Source organism: Protopterus annectens, chromosome 16.part0 (genome assembly GCF_019279795.1).
Source record: "Protopterus annectens isolate FY-2018-M chromosome 16.part0, PAN1.0, whole genome shotgun sequence".
NCBI classification, from domain to species: Eukaryota; Metazoa; Chordata; order Ceratodontiformes; family Protopteridae; genus Protopterus; species Protopterus annectens.
In genome coordinates, this window is record NC_056750.1 from 414,791,799 (window position 1) to 414,810,696 (window position 18,898).

Below are 18,898 nucleotides of genomic sequence, written 5' to 3' on the forward strand. Positions count from 1 at the left end.
TGGTAGACAAAAGAGTCATCCAAACAGTCCCTGCAGACCAAATAGGATCTGGAACTTACTCAAGATTCTTTTTAGTTCCAAAGAAAACAGGGGACTGGAGACCAATTCTGGATCTCAGCAATCTAAACAAATCAGTAAGAAAGTTAAGTTCCAGATGTAACACTGCAGTCAGTACTCCCTTTTCTGGGACAACATGATTGGATGTGCTCAGTAGACCTCCAGGATGCATACTACCACATAAGAATGAACAGGCGATCCAGGAGATGCCTGCATTTTTGGCTGGGTGCCAGTCACTACCAGTTTCGAGTTCTGCCCTTTGGTCTCACTACAGCCCCCAGAGTGTTCACCAAATGTATGGCAGTAGTCGCGGCTCACTTAAGGTGCCTAGGATTCCGGGTGTTAACTTACTTAGACAACTGGCTCCTAACTGCCACCAATAAGCATCTACAAATAAAAGCGAGAGACACCACCTTGCAGTTCTGCTCTCACCTAGGGATAACAGTAAACTACGAGAAATCTGCCTTGCTGCCTTCTCAGCATGTATTTATAGGAGCAGAATTAGATAGAAGTATGATTGCCAAACTTCCTCCAGAAAGAGTTCGTTCTACGACATCAGGTTCAAAATCTTCTCACAAAGAAAAAAGCACAAGCAAAGATAGTCCTAAAACTTTTGGGGACCATGGCAGCAGCAATAACCTTGATCCCATTAGCACATTTACAGATGAGAATTCTCAAGTGGCTACTGTCCATCCAGTAGTCAATGCAGGAATTGCCGATGTTCCACAAAATAATAACAGAATCTTGCAAAAAAGACCTTTGTTGGTGGCTTTTCTCCACTCGTGACACTAGGTCGACCATTTGTACATCCCCAACCATTGGCCACAGTGACCACTGACACCTCTCAGATAGGGTTGAGGGCATTATCTGGGAAAGACAATCCAAGGCACCTGGCAGGATCATGAGGCCCATTTGCACATCAGTGTCCTAGAGATGAGAGCAGTGCTTCTGGAGTTGCAAGCATTCCAGGACTCTCTTCTGCTGGGAACTATTGCAATACAGACAGCATGTCAGTTGTATGGTACATAAACAAACAAGGAGGAATTTGATCTTATCCCCTTCACCGGGAGGCCCTGAGAGTATGGCAGTGGGTGACCTGGTCCCAATGCTTTCTGATAGCAATGCACATCCAACTGAAATCCAATGTGATAGTCAGACTCAACAGAGTGATTCTGATGCCTCACGAGTGGTCCCTAAAACAGGAAGTAGCAGAAGGGAGTTTTACACAAATGGGGCCAGCCTTGCTGTAACCTTTTTGCGACATCCATGAATGCCAAATGCAGTAACTACTTTGCCCTTATCCCCTCTCCGGGAGAGTCAACAAGGGATGCACTTGTACACAACTGGCCCTCAGGTCTCCTGTACTCCTTTCCATTAATACCCAAAGTTCTTCAGAAAGCCAATTACTTGGGAAGGGACTTGATACTCATCGCCCCATACTGGTCTCGTCAAATCTGGTTCTCCTTCCTGTGGCCTCATCTTCAGGAGGAGCCTTGGATTCTGGACCCAGTTCCAGACCTTTTAACTCACGCATCAAGAATGCCTCATCCTTTCCTTCAGACCCTCAATTTGACAGCTTGACTGCTCCGATTCTGACCATAGCCAGGTTTCCTAACCTCTCCATCAGTTAAGCACATCCTAATTTCTTCTCATAAGGCTTCTATGAGAAAGATATATAGAAGCAAATGGAAAAGATTTTCATTGTGGACTTCTCGTAACCACATTGATCCCTTTACTGCCCCAGTAAATTCCATTGTAGAATTTCTAGCAAAATTATTCAACGACGGTGCAGCTGCGGCTACCATTAGAGTTCAACTAGCAGCGATATCTAGTTTTCATGAGTCTGGCCTCAACATTGTCTCATAGGCTATGCAAAGCATTTCTTAAAGGTACTTTATTACTATTTCCATCAATCAGAGACCCCCCCCCCCCCCAGCACCATGGGACTTAAATTTTGTCCTCTGTCATTTAATTTACCCCACCTTTGAGCCAGCATCATCTTGCAAACTTAAGTTTTTGACATGGAAAACTATTCTCTTGATAGCAATTACATCTGCTAGGAGGGTGTCAGAGCTACAAGCTTTGTCAGTAAAGTTTCCCTACTTTTCCACAGAGACAGGGTATCCTTACGAACAAACCCTTTCTTCTTGCCAAAAGTACGTTCAGAGTCAAATTTGAACCAATCTGTAGAGCTACCAATCTTTTATCCATATTACGTGAATAAGGCAGAATACATCAGCTGGATATGCACAGACAATTACGTTTCTACTTACACAGGACTAAGAACTTCAGAAAATCTGACTAGCTATTTATATCCTTTTCAAATTCAAAGTAAGGTACTTCAGTCTCTAAAGTAATACTATCAAAATGGCTTTCAGATTGTATAACCTTCATTTATAAATCTCAAAACAGAGATTTCCCCCATAGAGTTAAAGCCCAACCTACAAGAGCCATAGCAACCTCTTCCGCCTTTCTGGCTAGACTACCAATTGATACCATTTGTGCTGCGGCAACATGGGCAAGACCACATATCTTTATCACTCATTGAAAAGTTGATTTGACCTCCAGGAACAGGGCCTCCTTTGGTTCCATGATTCTGAAGAATATTCTCCCTTGAGCCACCCAAGAAAGATGGTGCTAGGGACGCTGTCCCATCCTGGTAAGAATGAAGGTGAGACAGGACAACAACACATAAATAAGTTATGTACTCACCATAACGTTCCATGTGTCGTTGTCCATCTTCGCCTTCATTCTTACATCCCACCCTCCTTCCCCCTGACATTTTTACTCCTGGAAGACCAAGTTGGTACAACTGGATATCATTATTCTCTGGCCTTCTTTAGTGCACTCTGAATTACTAAACTGCCTTTATCTTTATTACTGTTATTATAACTGCAAACAAGATCTGGGGAGCTTTCCTAATGCATGCTGGGATATGGTTTAGCCGTGAGCTAGTGGAAGACCTGGAGCTTGTGTATAAAGGCCGAGTCGGATCCGAGGATCAGATCTGAACCCATCCTGGTAAGAATGAAGGCGAAGATGGACAACATACATGGAACGTTATGGTGTGTACATAACTTCTTTTTTTACCTACTGGGGCCATATGAACTGACACTTAATGTGGTTATTTCTTCAGTTATTCCCTCGTGGAATAATATCAAATGGCAGGCACTGTCAGTACATCATGAAGTGGTGGTAGTGTTACTTCTGCAAGCCAATGACACAGTATCGAAAAGACAAGCTCTCCCCTTAACAAACCTATATTGTTCCATTCTAAATGAAGTACATCTCTCATGTCATTTTGGATAAGTTCCATTATAACTCTCCATAATTCTACAATGAATAGTAGTTGGGCTGAGGGCCTAAAATTGTTTTGGTCTGGTATGACTCACCCCATACCCCAGAGCTAGTGCCAGTACAGCCTTTAGCCATAACTCAGATATGTTTCAGCATGCTAACATTTTGTACAACATGAGTGAGTGGGGTTTACTTATGGTTTGTTTGATTTTTGTCTAGGAAATCACAAAGTATGCTTTCTGGTCCCATGGAACTTGAGATTTACTTTTATTTTTTTTTTTCAGCAGTATTCATATATGTAGTTATATAATGGATGCTTCCACTTGTGTCTGTAGCACTCAAACATATGCCTTTGCTTACTGTGAAGTATGTTCATTAAGTCTTGTAACTAGGTGATCACCTCATTGTTTCTTGATTACATGTTATAGTCAAAATTTATAACAGATTTTTCATTTCAGGTTTTCAGTGACATATGATCAAACCTAAAAATAAAAGTACAAAACACAGTGAAATTAATTGCAGCAATTTTGTAATATTTGTAGATTACAGATCATCAAAGATTGTTTCAGACTCATGGTTGTAAATTTCATTGTGCAGTGTAAATAACTGCCAACTTGACAAAATAGTATTTTTTTACAGATATAGTTGAGCAAACTAGACTTGACTTGATCCAAGTTTGAGCTTGAATATAGGCTCACTTGCACTTAGTACAGGCATAGTTTAATTGCCTGAAACAAGTTGAGTTGGAGATTTCCTATCTTTTTTGTGAGACAGTATGATAGAAAATAGTCACTTTGAGTGAGTCTCAGAATGACCAAGTGAAAAACCATCTACTAGAGTATCAATCTCTGAATGATAGCCTGAGTGTTAATGGGAAAAACATGATCTTTAGTTGCTTCTGTCTTCCTTCATGAGCATCCTTTTTTTCTGTCTTCCTTCAGTCTCTGAATGATAGCCTGAGTGTTAATGGGAAAAACATGATCTTTAGTTGCTTCTGTCTTCCTTCATGAGCATCCTTTTTTTCTGTCTTCCTTCAGTCTCTGAATGATAGCCTGAGTGTTAATGGGAAAAAACATGATCTTTAGTTGCTTCTGTCTTCCTTCATGAGCATCCTTTTTTTCTGTCTTCCTTCAGTCTCTGAATGATAGCCTGAGTGTTAATGGGAAAAAACATGATCTTTAGTTGCTTCTGTCTTCCTTCATGAGCATCCTTTTGTTCTCTCTTCCTTAATGAGCACTCCTTCCCAACCCTAAGACCTAGATTCTCCTAGTCAAAGTACAGCCAGCACCCACCTTAGACGTATTTTTAATAAATTCACAAATCATTTTTAAGAGCATGTCTTGGAGGTACAGTGCTGATAGCTCAACTGATTCTGCTTGAATACTGTCTAGCCCTGCCATGGTACCTGTCTATTATAGCACCTTGATACTGGCTATCATAAGCAATTAAGTTTCAACGTTCTTAGTCTCCTGTCAACAGTGCTTTGCCCTGACCAAGCAGGCTGTGGTTTTAAGCAGAGAAATGTTCTTGGCATCTTAGTGTGTAGACAGAGAATGAATAGCATTCTCATATATATAAATATATATATATATATATATAGAGAGAGATTGGGGAATTTGCCCTTTCCCATTGTAAATGTGTACATATTTAACAGGGGGTGTAAAGGTACAGGGAGCTTTGTTCCCTGCAAAATAAAAACATGCTTTATGTTCTGTTACTTTTCTATGAAAGGTCCAATATTTTTTTTCAATAAACACACACACACACACACACACACACACACACACACGTGTATATATATATATATATATATATATATATATATATATATATATATATATATATATAAACATATATTTTTAATATGATTTTTATGCCTACCGACCATCTAGCCCCTGGGATGAGAGTTGTTCATGGCACAGCTATCAGGCATTCAGGCAGATATGAATTAGGGGTGTCAAGAAAATCCCTCATCCCTGATGTTGCACTGTGTCCACCTCTACATCTCTCCAGCAGGTGTCAACATGGCAGTGGTCTGGACTTCCTCTCTCCCTGCAGGATAGGTGAGACTGCAATGGCTGCCCACTCCCATCTTTCCCAGTCCAGCTCCTCCAATGCCCAAGCTTCTAATTTGTTGAGTCGTCTATGTCACAGTCAGAGCTTCAAAGCCTTGGAGCCATGCATTATATCCATATAGATAGACAGACCGATAGATATTCAGGCTTCATCCCTAGGGAATGGAGGACTGTAACGGTCAACCCTCCATGCAAAGTGGGACCATCAACAGACCCAGAGAACTACAGACACATAAGTTTGACTACTGTTATGTACAAGGCCATGGGGAAAAATATTGTGGACCTGATAAACAAAGACATGGGTAATCTTCAAACACTGGACCCATCCCAATTTGCTTTTGTCAAGGGCAGGGCATGCCAACTAAACCTGATGGACTTCTTTAAGAAGGTCACTAGAGCCATGGACAAGGGCAAAACCATGCATACTGCCTGCCTTAACCTAGCGAAGGCATGTGGCACAGTACTTCACTCTGGTATTATAGACAAACTCACAAATTTAGGCATAAATCCCTATGTCACCTGATGGATTGCCAAATGAGTCACAGACAGGACACATGAAGTTAGAGTGGGGGAATCCACCTCCAGCAAGAGGCCTGTTTCTAGTGATGTCCCCAGGACTCAGTACTGGGACCTCTCCTATTTGGAATATACTCCTCTGAAATCAAGGCAAATGTGTAGTGCCTTTGACTGACTAAATTTGCTGTTGACTGCAATGTGGGTGCAATCAGTGAATCCCCCAGAGATGTAGATATCCTCTAGGAGGATCTGACATAGACAGATAACTGGTTACAAACTGATGGCTGAAAACTCAGTTCAAAACGTGCATAATTTTATCCTTTGGGAAGATGATCAGCCATGCAAACTACAGCATTGATGACACTCACCTAAGAGTAGACCCAGTGGTAAGGAACTTGGGAACTCAGGTTAACAGTAACCTGAACTTTGATTACCATGTGTCCATGGTGGTAAGACGAAAACCTTTCAGCATTGCACAACCAATAAATAAGGGCATGGCATTTAGATCTAAGGAGATCATAGTCCTACTATACTCAACCCTCATTACACCAATAATCATGTACAATGCTCCCTTCGGCATGTACCCGACCAAGCATTTTCAACTGCTGGAACGGTCACAGAGGTTCCTCACTAAAAGAACACTGCATGTAAATAACATGTACTAAGTGGACTGGCTCTATACTCAGTCTCTTACAGACTACTCAGGAGAGATCTATGCCTAACATACAAGGCATTCTCCTATCCAGCCCTGATGAATAGACTACACATTCGCAAAGCAAATAGCAATAGAATTCCCTGATCTAAACGTCATCTGTGATATAAGCGACACATGTTACAAGGACAGGTATGTGTCTTAGAGATCAACCCTTATCTGGAACAGACTCCATATTTGTGTGGAGTAGACTTCTTCCCTGAGCCTATTCAAATGCAGTTTGGACCAAGGGATGGAAAATCACAAATTCACCCCTATCTTATCACCTGTGTCCCTTATAGATAGGGGCAACATGTAGGTGTCGTAAGGCAGGCATATACCAAAACTGTTCATGTCCTTGAGCATTGATAATTGGGAAAATTCAGTAATGACTGGCTTGGTTTAAAATGGCTCTAAGGCCATTAGCCTAATAACCTTCTATGATTGTGTGTGTGTGTGTGTGTGTGTGTGTGTGTGTGTGTGTGTGTGTGTGTACGTATATATTTATATATTAGGTTAAAAGTTCTTTATGTCAAAGTCACAGTTTGTCAACAGATAGTAGATATATATATATATATATATATATATATATATATACATATATACATATATATATGTGTGTGTGTGTGTGGATCCCTATCAGGTTATTGAAAGAACACAACACAAAATTTAGAAGAATGAGAAGAAAACAACGAAAACATAAAAAGACAAATGCTCACAACTTCAAACTGCATTTGAAAAAACAGCTGATGTGTTGTTGTCAGTCTCGTCTTTATTCTCATTGATGGGTTAGATCTGATCCCTCAGATCTGTCTCGACCTTTACATAAGCTTGAGTTCCTCAGCCAAGCTCGTGGGCATTTTTCCCTACCCATAATGCAACTGCTCTATAACCTCAGATCTTGTTTTCCATGCAGTGAAGAGGTTCCTATTTAGCTAAGCATTGCTAATTGCTTACTATTTGTTTAATTAGTTTAATCTTGTTTGTCTGTTGAATTATTATTATTATTATTGTTATTATTATTATTATTATTATTATTATCCTTTGATAGTGCGAGTCTTCCCTACCCCATTTAACATCAGAAGCCCGTTTAACTTACAGGGGTATCTCCATTGTCCATTTTAGTTACAGGATAATTTTCTCTGCCATTCCTTCCCTCCTCTAATCTTCTGTTTTAGTTAGAGGACAATTTTCTCTCCCTTTCTTTTCCTCCCGTAATCGTCTTTTTAAGTTAGAGGATGATTTTGTTCTGTGTACTGCAAAAAAAAAAAAAAAAAAACACGAAAGAGATTTTTCTCGTATTATTTTCCATCACCCTTTTGTTCTGTTTCTCCCTCAGTGCATTGTGCGTGTGTGTGTGTGTTTGTGTGTGTGTTTGTGTGTGTGTTTGTGTGTGTGTTTGTGTGTGTGTTTGTGTGTGTGTGTGTGTGTGTGTGTGTGTGTGTGTGTGTGTGTGTGTGTATGTGTGTGTGTGTGTGTGTGTGTGTGTGTGTTTGTGTGTGTGTGTGTGTGTGTGTGTGTGTGTGTGTGTGTGTGTGTGTGTGTGTGTGTGTGTGTGTGTGTGTGCGTGTGTGTGCGTTTGTGTGTGCGTTTGTGTGTGCGTGTTTGTGTGTGTGCTTTTAGGTTATTAGTATGTCTTAAAAACAGGAGCGGAAACCATTAGGTTTCAAGAAATGTTAAAAATGTGAAAAAATGATGCCCCTTAGCGATTCTCACATTCTCTGTGTTTATTGCTTGGGGCCTCTTCATCTCTAAGAAAATTGCTCCATATGTCATGGGTTTAATTACAGAGCACTTATGGAGTATAAAAATAAGTTGATATTAAAGGGTTTATTAAAAACCCCTTTTCAGAGGCTATTTCTTCAGAGTCCTCAAAATCTCTGGATAAGACTTCAAAGAGAGCATGTTCGGCTCCAAAAGATTCCTCGGAGCTGAGACCCAAGACTCCTCAACTGTCTGCTCCACCAGTATCCTTGGAGCAGATGGTCATTCTTTAGATCCAAGAATACATCATTACCAACAGAACCTTTGGCTCCGACATCTTATGTGCTGACACAAACTCCACATCGGAGCCAATCACCTTCACTTGAACCAGTGACTTCACAGCTCCCATCACCATTACTGACTAAATCTAGATCCCCATCTCTTTCTACTCAGTCTACCAGCAGCTTAGCTGATGAAGATGTGGCTAGGGTTGTTGCAGAGGTTGCTGAAGACTCCAGCCCTGGCCAAACTTCTGTTGGATTTAAGCCCAAAGGAATCGGATCAGACGCAGTCCACCTCCCTAGTAACTGTTCCTCCTCTGATCTGTCCTTCAGTTTCGGAGCCAGAAGACTCCAGTCTCCATATTGTGTCTGTGTTGGCTACAGGACCATCCATTTCCTTGGAGCAGACATTTGCCCTGAGTGTTTCACTCCATTCAGAGCAGGATACCTCTAGGAGCCCACACTCTCTAGTCGGATCCTTGGAGCTAGCTCAGATCTCTCCAGATCCGGCTTTGCCTCTCTGAGCTTCAGCGTGGGTGCATTTGGCTCCTACCTCAGCTTTAGACCTCCTGTTTCTGGTTCCAGGGATGCCTTTGGCTCCAACAACCTCTTTGTCAGATCCAGGGGAGTCCTCAGAGCCAAGACAGTCTGCCTTAGAGGTTATGAGGAGGGTTTTGACTCCTACAGTCTAAGGCACATCCTTTATTGGATCTTCCTCCCTCTACAGGCCAGATGTCTTTGTTCTCTCAAGTAACCCTTCCACTGGATCGTAGAGACCCCCAGGCCTCAGGTTGTCCACCAGGAGACCCCCCCCTCTTCTGAAACCTCTCCAGTGCATCCCACTGAGGAGATCCCTCAGAAGAGGACCTGCAAGAGGAAGCACCTTGACTCCACCGAGGAGTCTGTCACATCAGACACTGACCTTGATGAGGCAGAAGGGTCCCCAAGGTCACCTCCTGATGATGTCTCCTTTGGAGACATCCTTGAATTATTAAAACAGAGAGGTGACTGGCAGTCCAACCCCCTTTGGCTGAGGAGTCAGTTTACCTCAAGGCCTTTGGATCTCGCCATTCCTCCTGTTGGGTGACTCCTCCTTTTGACGAGCTTATGGACTAAGGAAGGCCTGAAAGACTCCAGATTCTATAGTACCTACTCATAGAAGGCCAGATAAGTTCATTAATGTCCCCAAGGATAAAAGGTTTCTGACTAAAGGAGTTGCAGTTGATGCCATGGTCGTGGTGGCAGCCACTAAAAAGGAGCTATCCAAGAACAGCTCCTCTATCCATGCTCCTAATAAAGACACTAGGACAATGGATAGATATGGGAAGTGGGAGTTTTCATCAGCAACCTTTGCTCTTCGGGCTGTGAACTACCTTACCCATTTCACTAGGATACAGAAGAACCTGTTAATGGAACTCAGACTCCCTCCAAGGAGCTGTAACTGATGCAGCAGTGGATAAAGTTAATGCCCAGCTCACCACCCTCAATTCTGTAGAAAACTCTTCCATGAGTTTCATATCGTATGAAGCAGATGGAATGAGTAGAGCTGCAGGTTCAGGTATTGCTCTTCGGAGACAGGCCTGGATGCACCTTCGTGACTGTGTAGCCCTTCAATTCTACCTTTGTTAATGCCCCTTTTGACGGCTCCTTTCTATTTGGGCCAAAAGTGAAAGAAAAGCTCACCAGGTGTGAACAAAAAGGCAAGATCTTGTCTACCATTGGAGTACATTTTTCTGCACCCACCAGATCTTTTCCAAAGGGTCAGAGGGGTAGTGGGAAAATGTGGTTCAGAAAATCCCACAGGTCTTTCCATGACACACAAGGTGAGAGTTCACCCAGGGGCAGAGGGGGAAACAATAATGGTAGACCCCAACCTCGTGGCAGAGGAGGCTCACCTAATCAGGGCTCCAGAGAATCTTTCTTTGGAGGGCCCTATCAATGCTCCTGAAGGAGTCTCTGATTGCTCACCTCTGGAGATAGTCAGGGGTCATTTGTATATGCATCAAGAAACCTGTCAAACCATCACAAATGACAGATGGGGATATATCATTCCCTTTGCCTATCCTGCTCTTATAAGCACATTAGTTCCAGATGTTCCACCCAGTCAAAAGGAGCAGGCAACCTTAGAAATTCAAAAGTTGCTAAACAAAAGAGTCATCCAACAAGTCCCTGCAGACCAGAGAGGATCCAGAACTTACTTAAGATTCTTTTTAGTTCCAAAGAAAACAGGGGACTGGAGACCCATCTTGGATCTCAGCATTCTAAACAGGTCTGTAAAAAAGAGCAAGTTCCAGATGGTAGCACTGCAGTTGATACTTCCACTCTTGGAAAAAGACTGCTGGATATGCTCTAAAGACCTTCAGGATGCATACTACCACATTCTAATGAGCAGTTGCTCCAGAAGGTTTTTACACTTCCGGCTAAGAGCCAGTCACTTCTAGTTTTGTGCTCTGCCATTCGATCTCACTACACCCCCCAGAGTGTTTACCAAATGCATGGCAGTAGTAGCAGCTCACCTGAGATGCAAAGGGTTCCGTGTGTTTCCATATTTGGATGACTGGCTCATCTGCACCTCAACCAGGCATCTTCTTCAGAAAGCTAGGGACTACACCCTTCAACATTGTTCATCCCTTGGAATCACAATAAATTATGAAAAATCTGTCCTAGAGCCATGTCAGTCCTTGGTTTACTTAGGATAAACACAATAATCATGTCAGCAAAGCTTCCTCAAGAAAGAGTACATGATCTTCGATGTTATGTAGGGATGCTGATCAACAAGACAAAGGCTCCTGCCAAACTAGTCCTACAGGTCCTAGGTAAAATGATTGCTTCAATTGTACTAATACTACTAGCTCAACAACATATGAGAGTCCTCCAGTGGCTACTTTCAACACAATGGTCCTTTCGGGACCTTCCAATGTCACACAACATCATTCTAACCAACTCTTGCAAAAGAGACATGCAATGGTCCCTCAACTCTCCCCTAGTCCCTCAAGGCTGTCCCTTTCTATCCTCTCAGCCCCAAGCTACAGTAACCATGGATGCATCCCAGATAGGCTAGGGGACATTATCTGGGGAACACAGTCCAAAGCACTTGGCAAGAACACATGGCCCATTTGCACATAAATGTTCTGGAGATGAGATGCTCCTAGCATTGCAAGCATTCCAGAACTCTCTTCCTCTAGATACAATAGCAATTTAGTCAGACAACATGTCTGTGATCTGGTATATAAACAGAAAGGGGAACCAGATATTACCCCTTGTGTCAAGAAGCCCTGAGGATCTGGCAATGGGCAGAGGCCTCCAACTGCTTTCTCATAGCAACGCACATCCCAGGGAAGTCTAACGTGATTGCAGGCAAACTGAGTAGAGCCATTCTTTGGCCACACGAGTGGTCCCTCAGTCAGACAGCGGTGGAAGAGATCTTCTGGAAATGGGGCCAGCCTTGCTGTGATCTCTTTGCATCACCCATCAATGCCAAATGCAGCAACTACTTTGCCCTGATCCCCCCAATGGGAGAGTCACCAATGGATGCACTTGTTCACAACTGGCCCCAGGACTTCTTTATGCTTTCCCACCAATACCTCTAATTCCCAAATTCCTTCAGAAAGTAAGCTTTCTGGAGACCACAGTAATCCTAATTGCCCCCTATTGGCCTTGACAGATATGGTTCCCCTTTATCTGGCCTCATATACACAAGGGACCATGGATCCTGGACCCCGTTCCGGATCTGCTGACATATCCATCAGGAGAACTTCATTCCAACCTACACAATCTCAGACTGACAGCTTGGCTGCTCCGCTTTCCCAGATAGCCAGGTTTCCTCTGCTTTCTTCTCCAGTAAAACACATTTTGCTTTCTTCCCAAAAGAATCCTACTCAGAAATTGTACAAGAGTAAATGACAAAGATTTGTGGCCTGGTCTAATGTTAATCACATAGATCCTTTCACAGCACCTTTACAGTCTATTCTGGAATTTTTAGCCAAATTATTTAATGAGGGGAGCTGCTGCAGCTACTATTAGGGTTCAATTAGCAGCCATCTCTAATTTTCGCATAGGAGACAATGGTCAAACAGACTTTATAAGGCATTCCTCAAAGGTACTTTAATTTGCCCTCCATATAGAAACCCTATTCCACTTGGGATTTAAATTTTGTATTGTCAAAGCTGGGTTCCCCTCCATTTGAACCTTCTTCTACATGTGAATTGAAATACTTATCCCGGAAGATGCTTCTTTTAATAGCTATAACCTCAGCAAGAAGAGTTTCTGAATTGAAGGCCGTATCCTCTAAGCATCTGTGTATAATTTTTCATAAAGACAGAGTTTGTCTAAGAATGAACCCTTCATTTTTACCTAAGGTGGTTTTAGAAACTAACCTCAACCAGACTATTGAATTACCAGTGTTCCTGCTAGACTTTCAAAATAAAGAGTAAGCTAACCACCTTTTAGATGTCCATAGACAATTACGTTTCTATTTGCACAGGACATTACAATTCAGAAAGTCAGATCAGCTCTTTATCTCATATTCAGGCATTAGAAAAGGCCAACTAGTTTCTAAGATAACACTATCCAATTGGCTATCACAATGTATATATTTTATATACAGTTCTAATCACAAGACTGTTCCAAATCCTATCAAAGCTCATTCTAATAGGTCAGTACCCACTTCAGCAGCTTTCCAAGCCAGCTTACCCCTAAACATCATCTGTGCTGCAGCTACATGGGCTGAACCACATACTTTTATCACTCATTCCAAGTTGGATTTGGCCTCTAGGAGTAGAGCATCCTTTGGTGCTATGGTTCTGAAGAATATTCTCCCATGAGCCACCCAAAAATTACATAGCTGGGGACACGGTCCCATCAGTGAGAATAAAAACTAGATTGACAACAACACATAAAGAAGTTATGTACTTACCATAACATTCCATGTGTGTTGTTCATCTCATCCTGTATTCTCACAACCCACCCACCATTCCCCCTCATGGGAGACCGAGTAGCTCTAATTGGATTTTTATAGGACTCTACAGCCTCTTAGGGTATGTCTTGTGTAATGTGTTTGTTACATATTCTATGTAATGTATACTTCTAGCCACTGCTAGAGGGCAAACAAGATGTGAGGTTATAGAACAGTTGAATTATGGGTAGGGAAAATGCCCACCAACTTGGCTGAGGACCTCAAGCTTATGTAAAGGCCGAGATGGATCCAAGGGATTGGATCTGACCCATCAGTGAGAATAAAGGACGAGATGGACAACACACATGGAATGTTATGGTAAGTACATAACTTCTTTTTTACCTTCAATACAAGTTTTTACAGGGGGGGGGGCCTGCACCCCCCCCACATGGGGGGGGGCTATGCTCACAACACCCCCTACAACTTGTGTGTGTATATATATATATATATATATATATATATATATATATATATATATATATATATATATATATACCAACCCTGAGATCACACTACAGTGGGGAAAAGGGTGAATTTCCTGATCCTCATTGTGCTGTGATCTCCATTCAAATCCTTGGTTTCAAAAACAGAAAGTGCTGTATAACATTCACAGCTGGTTGTTTAAAGTTATGCAGTTTGAGTTTCTAAACATTTGCCCTTTTATGTTTTCATTGTTTTCATCTCGTTCTTCGGTGTTGTGTTCTTTCAATAACCTGATACAGATCTATATATATATATATATATATATATATATATATATATATATATATATATATATATATATATATAGTTCCCTTTTATAATCCTGAAATACTGAAAGCTCGAATTTCAGTATCTCGAGACTGTAAAGGCGAAAATGCAAAATCTCGAAAGTGCATAAGCGCGAATTTAAATATCTCGAATCCGCTCTTATGCAGTGCAGCAAAAAGATGGGAAGTGTTTGGCTGGGATGTTTTACGGAAGTGAAGGTAAGTGAGTGTATGCGAGTGTTATTGTAAATTGTGCGTGTGGGTTAGGGTAGGGAGGTCGTGTTTGTGTATGTGTGATGTTTGTGTGTGTGTGCGAGGGAGTATGGAATGTCTGCGTGAGTAATGCATTTTTTGACTGTTAGTTGCGATCTCTGAGTTGGTATATATAAGTAGGGGGGGTGCAGGCGGACAACGTAAATGTAGTGTAGGGTTGGGTAGTTTGTGTGTTGTGGGTTGAATGGTATGCATGTTGTGTGGTGTATGGTTAGTGAATGTTTGGGATTTTAGTTTTTCTTGTTTGTGCGTTTCGGGATTGTGGGATGTTCGACTTTATAGTTTAGAGATACTGAAGTTCAAGCTTTCAGTATTTCGAAATTATACAGGGGAAACATATATGTGTGTGTGTGTGTGTGTGTGTGTAATATATATATATATATATATATATATATATATATATATATATATATATGTATACAAATATATATATATACAAATATAGATATATATATATCTATATGTAAAACATAAGATGTGTGGACACAAATGTTTTGTTTTTGTAGTTGTTTGTTGGATTGTATATGGAGGTTGTTTATTTAGTGTGGTGCAGTATGAATGCACTGATTTGTTGTGTCTTTATGTAAGTAGCACAAGTTTGCAGGTGTTAGTTGTTAGTGACTACAAAGTAAAACCTATTGATGTTATGTTGTCCCTATCCCGCTTTCCTTCTTGTTGGTTGGGTTCAGAGCCGATCCTCGGCTCTGACACGGCCGCATTCTAAAGCTCGAGAGCCACTGGCTCGAGGCTAGACCCTATCTCTTCATGCCTAGTGAGAGATACCCAGATCTCATTTGCCACTTGAAGCTTTGAGATTGCTGGAGACTGACTCAGGCTAAGTTTTAGATTTTTTTCTTATATTCTTTGCTTAAATATCGTAACATTGTTACAGGGAAGACTACTGTAGATTAGTAGTAGTTAGTGTTATATTTCTTACTTTTTTGCTACTTGTAGCTGTGGTTTTGTTGTGCTTGTTGCTGTTTGTAGTGCTCAGATATGTCCAAAGAAGCATCCAAAGAATCCAAGCCTTCTGGATTCAAAAAGTGCGACTCTTGCTCCCAAAAAATGTCCCTGACTGAAGGACATACTAGCTGCTAGACTAGAGTCCTACAGGAGCATAAGAAGAAACTCAGTTTGAGAGGTTTATTAAAAGGGCCCTTTGATGCATCAGTGGAAGGGAATCAGACAGGAAAACCAGACATATCCTCCATACTGACATCTTCATCAGTTCTGACCTTGGAGCCATAAAAGCAGAAAGACAATTCTCCCAGTTTGTCAGATCTGAAATCTCTCAGGTCTGACAAGACTTTATCTCCTGTGGTTCCATTAGTGTCCTCGGAACCATCTAGGAGTCACAAAAGAACAAGGTATCCTTCTTTGGAACCGATGCAGTCTGCTCCACAGTCCCCACTTCTCCGGTGTGTGGCGGGCAGTCACCGATTCTCCACCCACTTGTCTTGGTCGTCCAGGAGCCTTTCAGATGATGATGTGGAGATGGTGGTGAGGAGGCTACTCAAGACACCCGCTCTAGCAAAAATCTTATCGAGCCCAGCTCGTATGGATGGGGAGCCAACTATACAACCTCCCGGATCATCTATTCCTCCAGAAGGAATGGAATATATATATTAACAACTACCTTTGGTTTTGTTTTTTGTTTTTTTTCATTGGTTTGAGCCATTCAATGTTTTGGCTTGCTATTTTGAAATTATAGCATTTCAATATAGACCCAAGATAGATACATGCATACATACACACACACACACACACACACACACACACACACATACATATATATATATATATATATATATATATATATATATATATATAGATAGATATAGATATATATATAAAATGTATGTGTATGAAGGCTTCATATCTTCTTTTGTTAAATTGTTCGAACCATGAATATAATTTGTAAATAATAATTTAAATTTTAACTGCAAAATTCCCCCCTCCAAAACAAAAACTTGAAGGAAGTTAAGAAATTTATGACAATGTTTATATTTCAATGAATTATCATTTTGAACTCCTGTACTGATCTGTTTGTCTTTTGCACCTTTTATCCTTTTATTACACCCAGGAAAATCAAACACTGAGGCACTAAACAGTTCTTGTGCAAACCCTGATGAAGCCAATACAAATGTAATCAAAGAGGAAATTGGTGGTCCAGAAGAATCCACTTTGTTGGATGAGGTGGGGATTCAAAGTGACAGTTTATCATCCACTGGGTCCCTGCATCTTTACTTGCCCACACAGCAAACATACGAAAATAATAATGATTATGTCAAAGAAACCACTAAAAGGTACAGTAATGCTCTATCATTATGAATTAAGCATGTGCTTGTTACTTTACGCAGATAGACTGGATACCAGGTATACTTCAGAAGTTTAATTTATCTTGTGTGTTATACAGATGTCTTCTAGATGTGCAGCTATACTTTACTGTAACTACATTAATGAGCTGGAAACCATTAAGACACATCTAGTCTGCCTTCATTACCCATTTTAAACTGTAGTAAAATTTCAAATCCATGTTGCTTCTTTTTCCTAAACAGATTGAGCAATCTGCTTCTGTCCTGCCTTTGGGTAATGATCAGGGTTAATAGCATATCTTTATCCCATCACCATAAACAGCGTAGTCCATATTAATACTCAACTTATCTCATCTTTGTCAGTGAAATTTCTGTTGTTTCTTTGTACTTTAGCTTTATTATACAACATCCTTCACAAAAGTTTTTTTTTGTATGCATTTTAGGATAGTGACCTGCCATGAACAGTGAAAAGACGCAACAGTCCTGGGTAGTAAGTACAGGGCTGAAACACACACACACACACACACACACACACACAAAGATTTTTAACTTATCTATAGCACAGCAAGTAGTAGGAAGCACCCAGGATTCATGAGCATGGAATAAATTGTCAGTAGTATAGCTAGGGTGAGGCAGGAGATGGTCATCCAAAGAACAAGACATTGAGGTGGAATCGAGATGCTGAACAATCAGTAGTGAAGTACCTGTATTAATTTATATATTGGCATTTCTGAATACCAGTGCAAACATTTATTTTGATACTGTTTTTTTCTGCAGTACTGAAATGTGTGTGTGTGTGTGTGTGTGTGTGTGTGTGTGTGTGTGTGTGTGTGTGTGTGTGTGTGTGTGGTATAAATTGTAACGAGTGGCTTGCTACACTTTTAAAAGCAGAAGCAGTCTTTGTTTTTCCTTCTCCATTAAGGAGTGCAAAAAGGGACCTGTTTTGACTTGCTGCTTGCTGCTTCATTAAGGAGCATGCTAGCCAGATGGGAAACAGACCTTTTTTGTCTTTTTTTATTCTTCGGCTGTTAGGCCTGTTAGAGATACAGAGCACAAGATGAAAGAATGGCACCAGATGCTAAATAAAACAGCTATGAGACTGTGAATTATGACAGACCGCTGTCCTTGCATAAAGCAAAAAAGGGTGCCTGTAATTCAGACACAATGAATCCTTAACTGTAAAAGCAAGTACAAGACTAATTCAGGCTATCCAGAAGGCAGAGTTCATTAGCAGAGAGGTTTTGAGATTATCTCTTGACTGATTGTGTAACCATTATAATGAATAGCGTAGAATTAGTGCAGTGGTCACTTACACACCAAAACCGTGCTGTGTTGTGTGTTACCAATACCGATGGCTTACATAAGCATTGGTAATGATATAGGAGAGCTGTGTAACCAGAACAAGATTGAAAAAATATTTTGAGCTTTACTTGCTTACTTGCTTGGTGTGATGGATCTGCAGTGTTCTTAAGACACTCAGTCTTGCTGGCTGGAATCAAAGTCTGGTTATAATTGCATTCACAGTCTGTTGCATACAGAAACTTGCAGAATATACACTGATGAGAGAATATACTTTGCAGCACTTGTCTTTAAGAGCAGTAACCAATAACTTTTATAATAAATAAAACTGGACAAACGTTGCAGCTTAAAAGTACTGTTCCAACTTTACTTCTCATATAGTACAGATGATGTGAGAGATATAACATTTACCTTGGGACTTGTGTCCCTACCAAACCTCTACCATACCTCTCCTAACATAGCTGGATTTATACAGCTCTTTATATACAGTTTTAGTCCTGTAGAAACAATACTAAGCTTCCTTGTTTAACAATGTCTTGTAAGAGACCAGCTTTTCTGACAGTGTGAATATCCTGTAACAGTGTCCTAATGTCCATGTAGAAAAACATATTTTTGAGGAAACACATTGTCTGTATTCTATTTGGATCTGTGTATATGACCATATGTTCTTATACCAATGCTGATAAG

General features: G+C 40.9%; 1 protein-coding gene across 1 annotated transcript in view; it reads left to right on the forward strand.

Moving 5' to 3' along the window:
- Nucleotides 1–18,898, forward strand: part of LOC122790418 — a 353,039-nt gene that overhangs the window by 236,307 nt on the left and 97,834 nt on the right. The window contains exon 5 of the mRNA XM_044057941.1: nucleotides 16,681–16,903. Within this exon, the coding sequence (XP_043913876.1) occupies nucleotides 16,681–16,903 (223 nt within the window). The remainder of the gene's footprint in view (nucleotides 1–16,680; nucleotides 16,904–18,898) is intronic.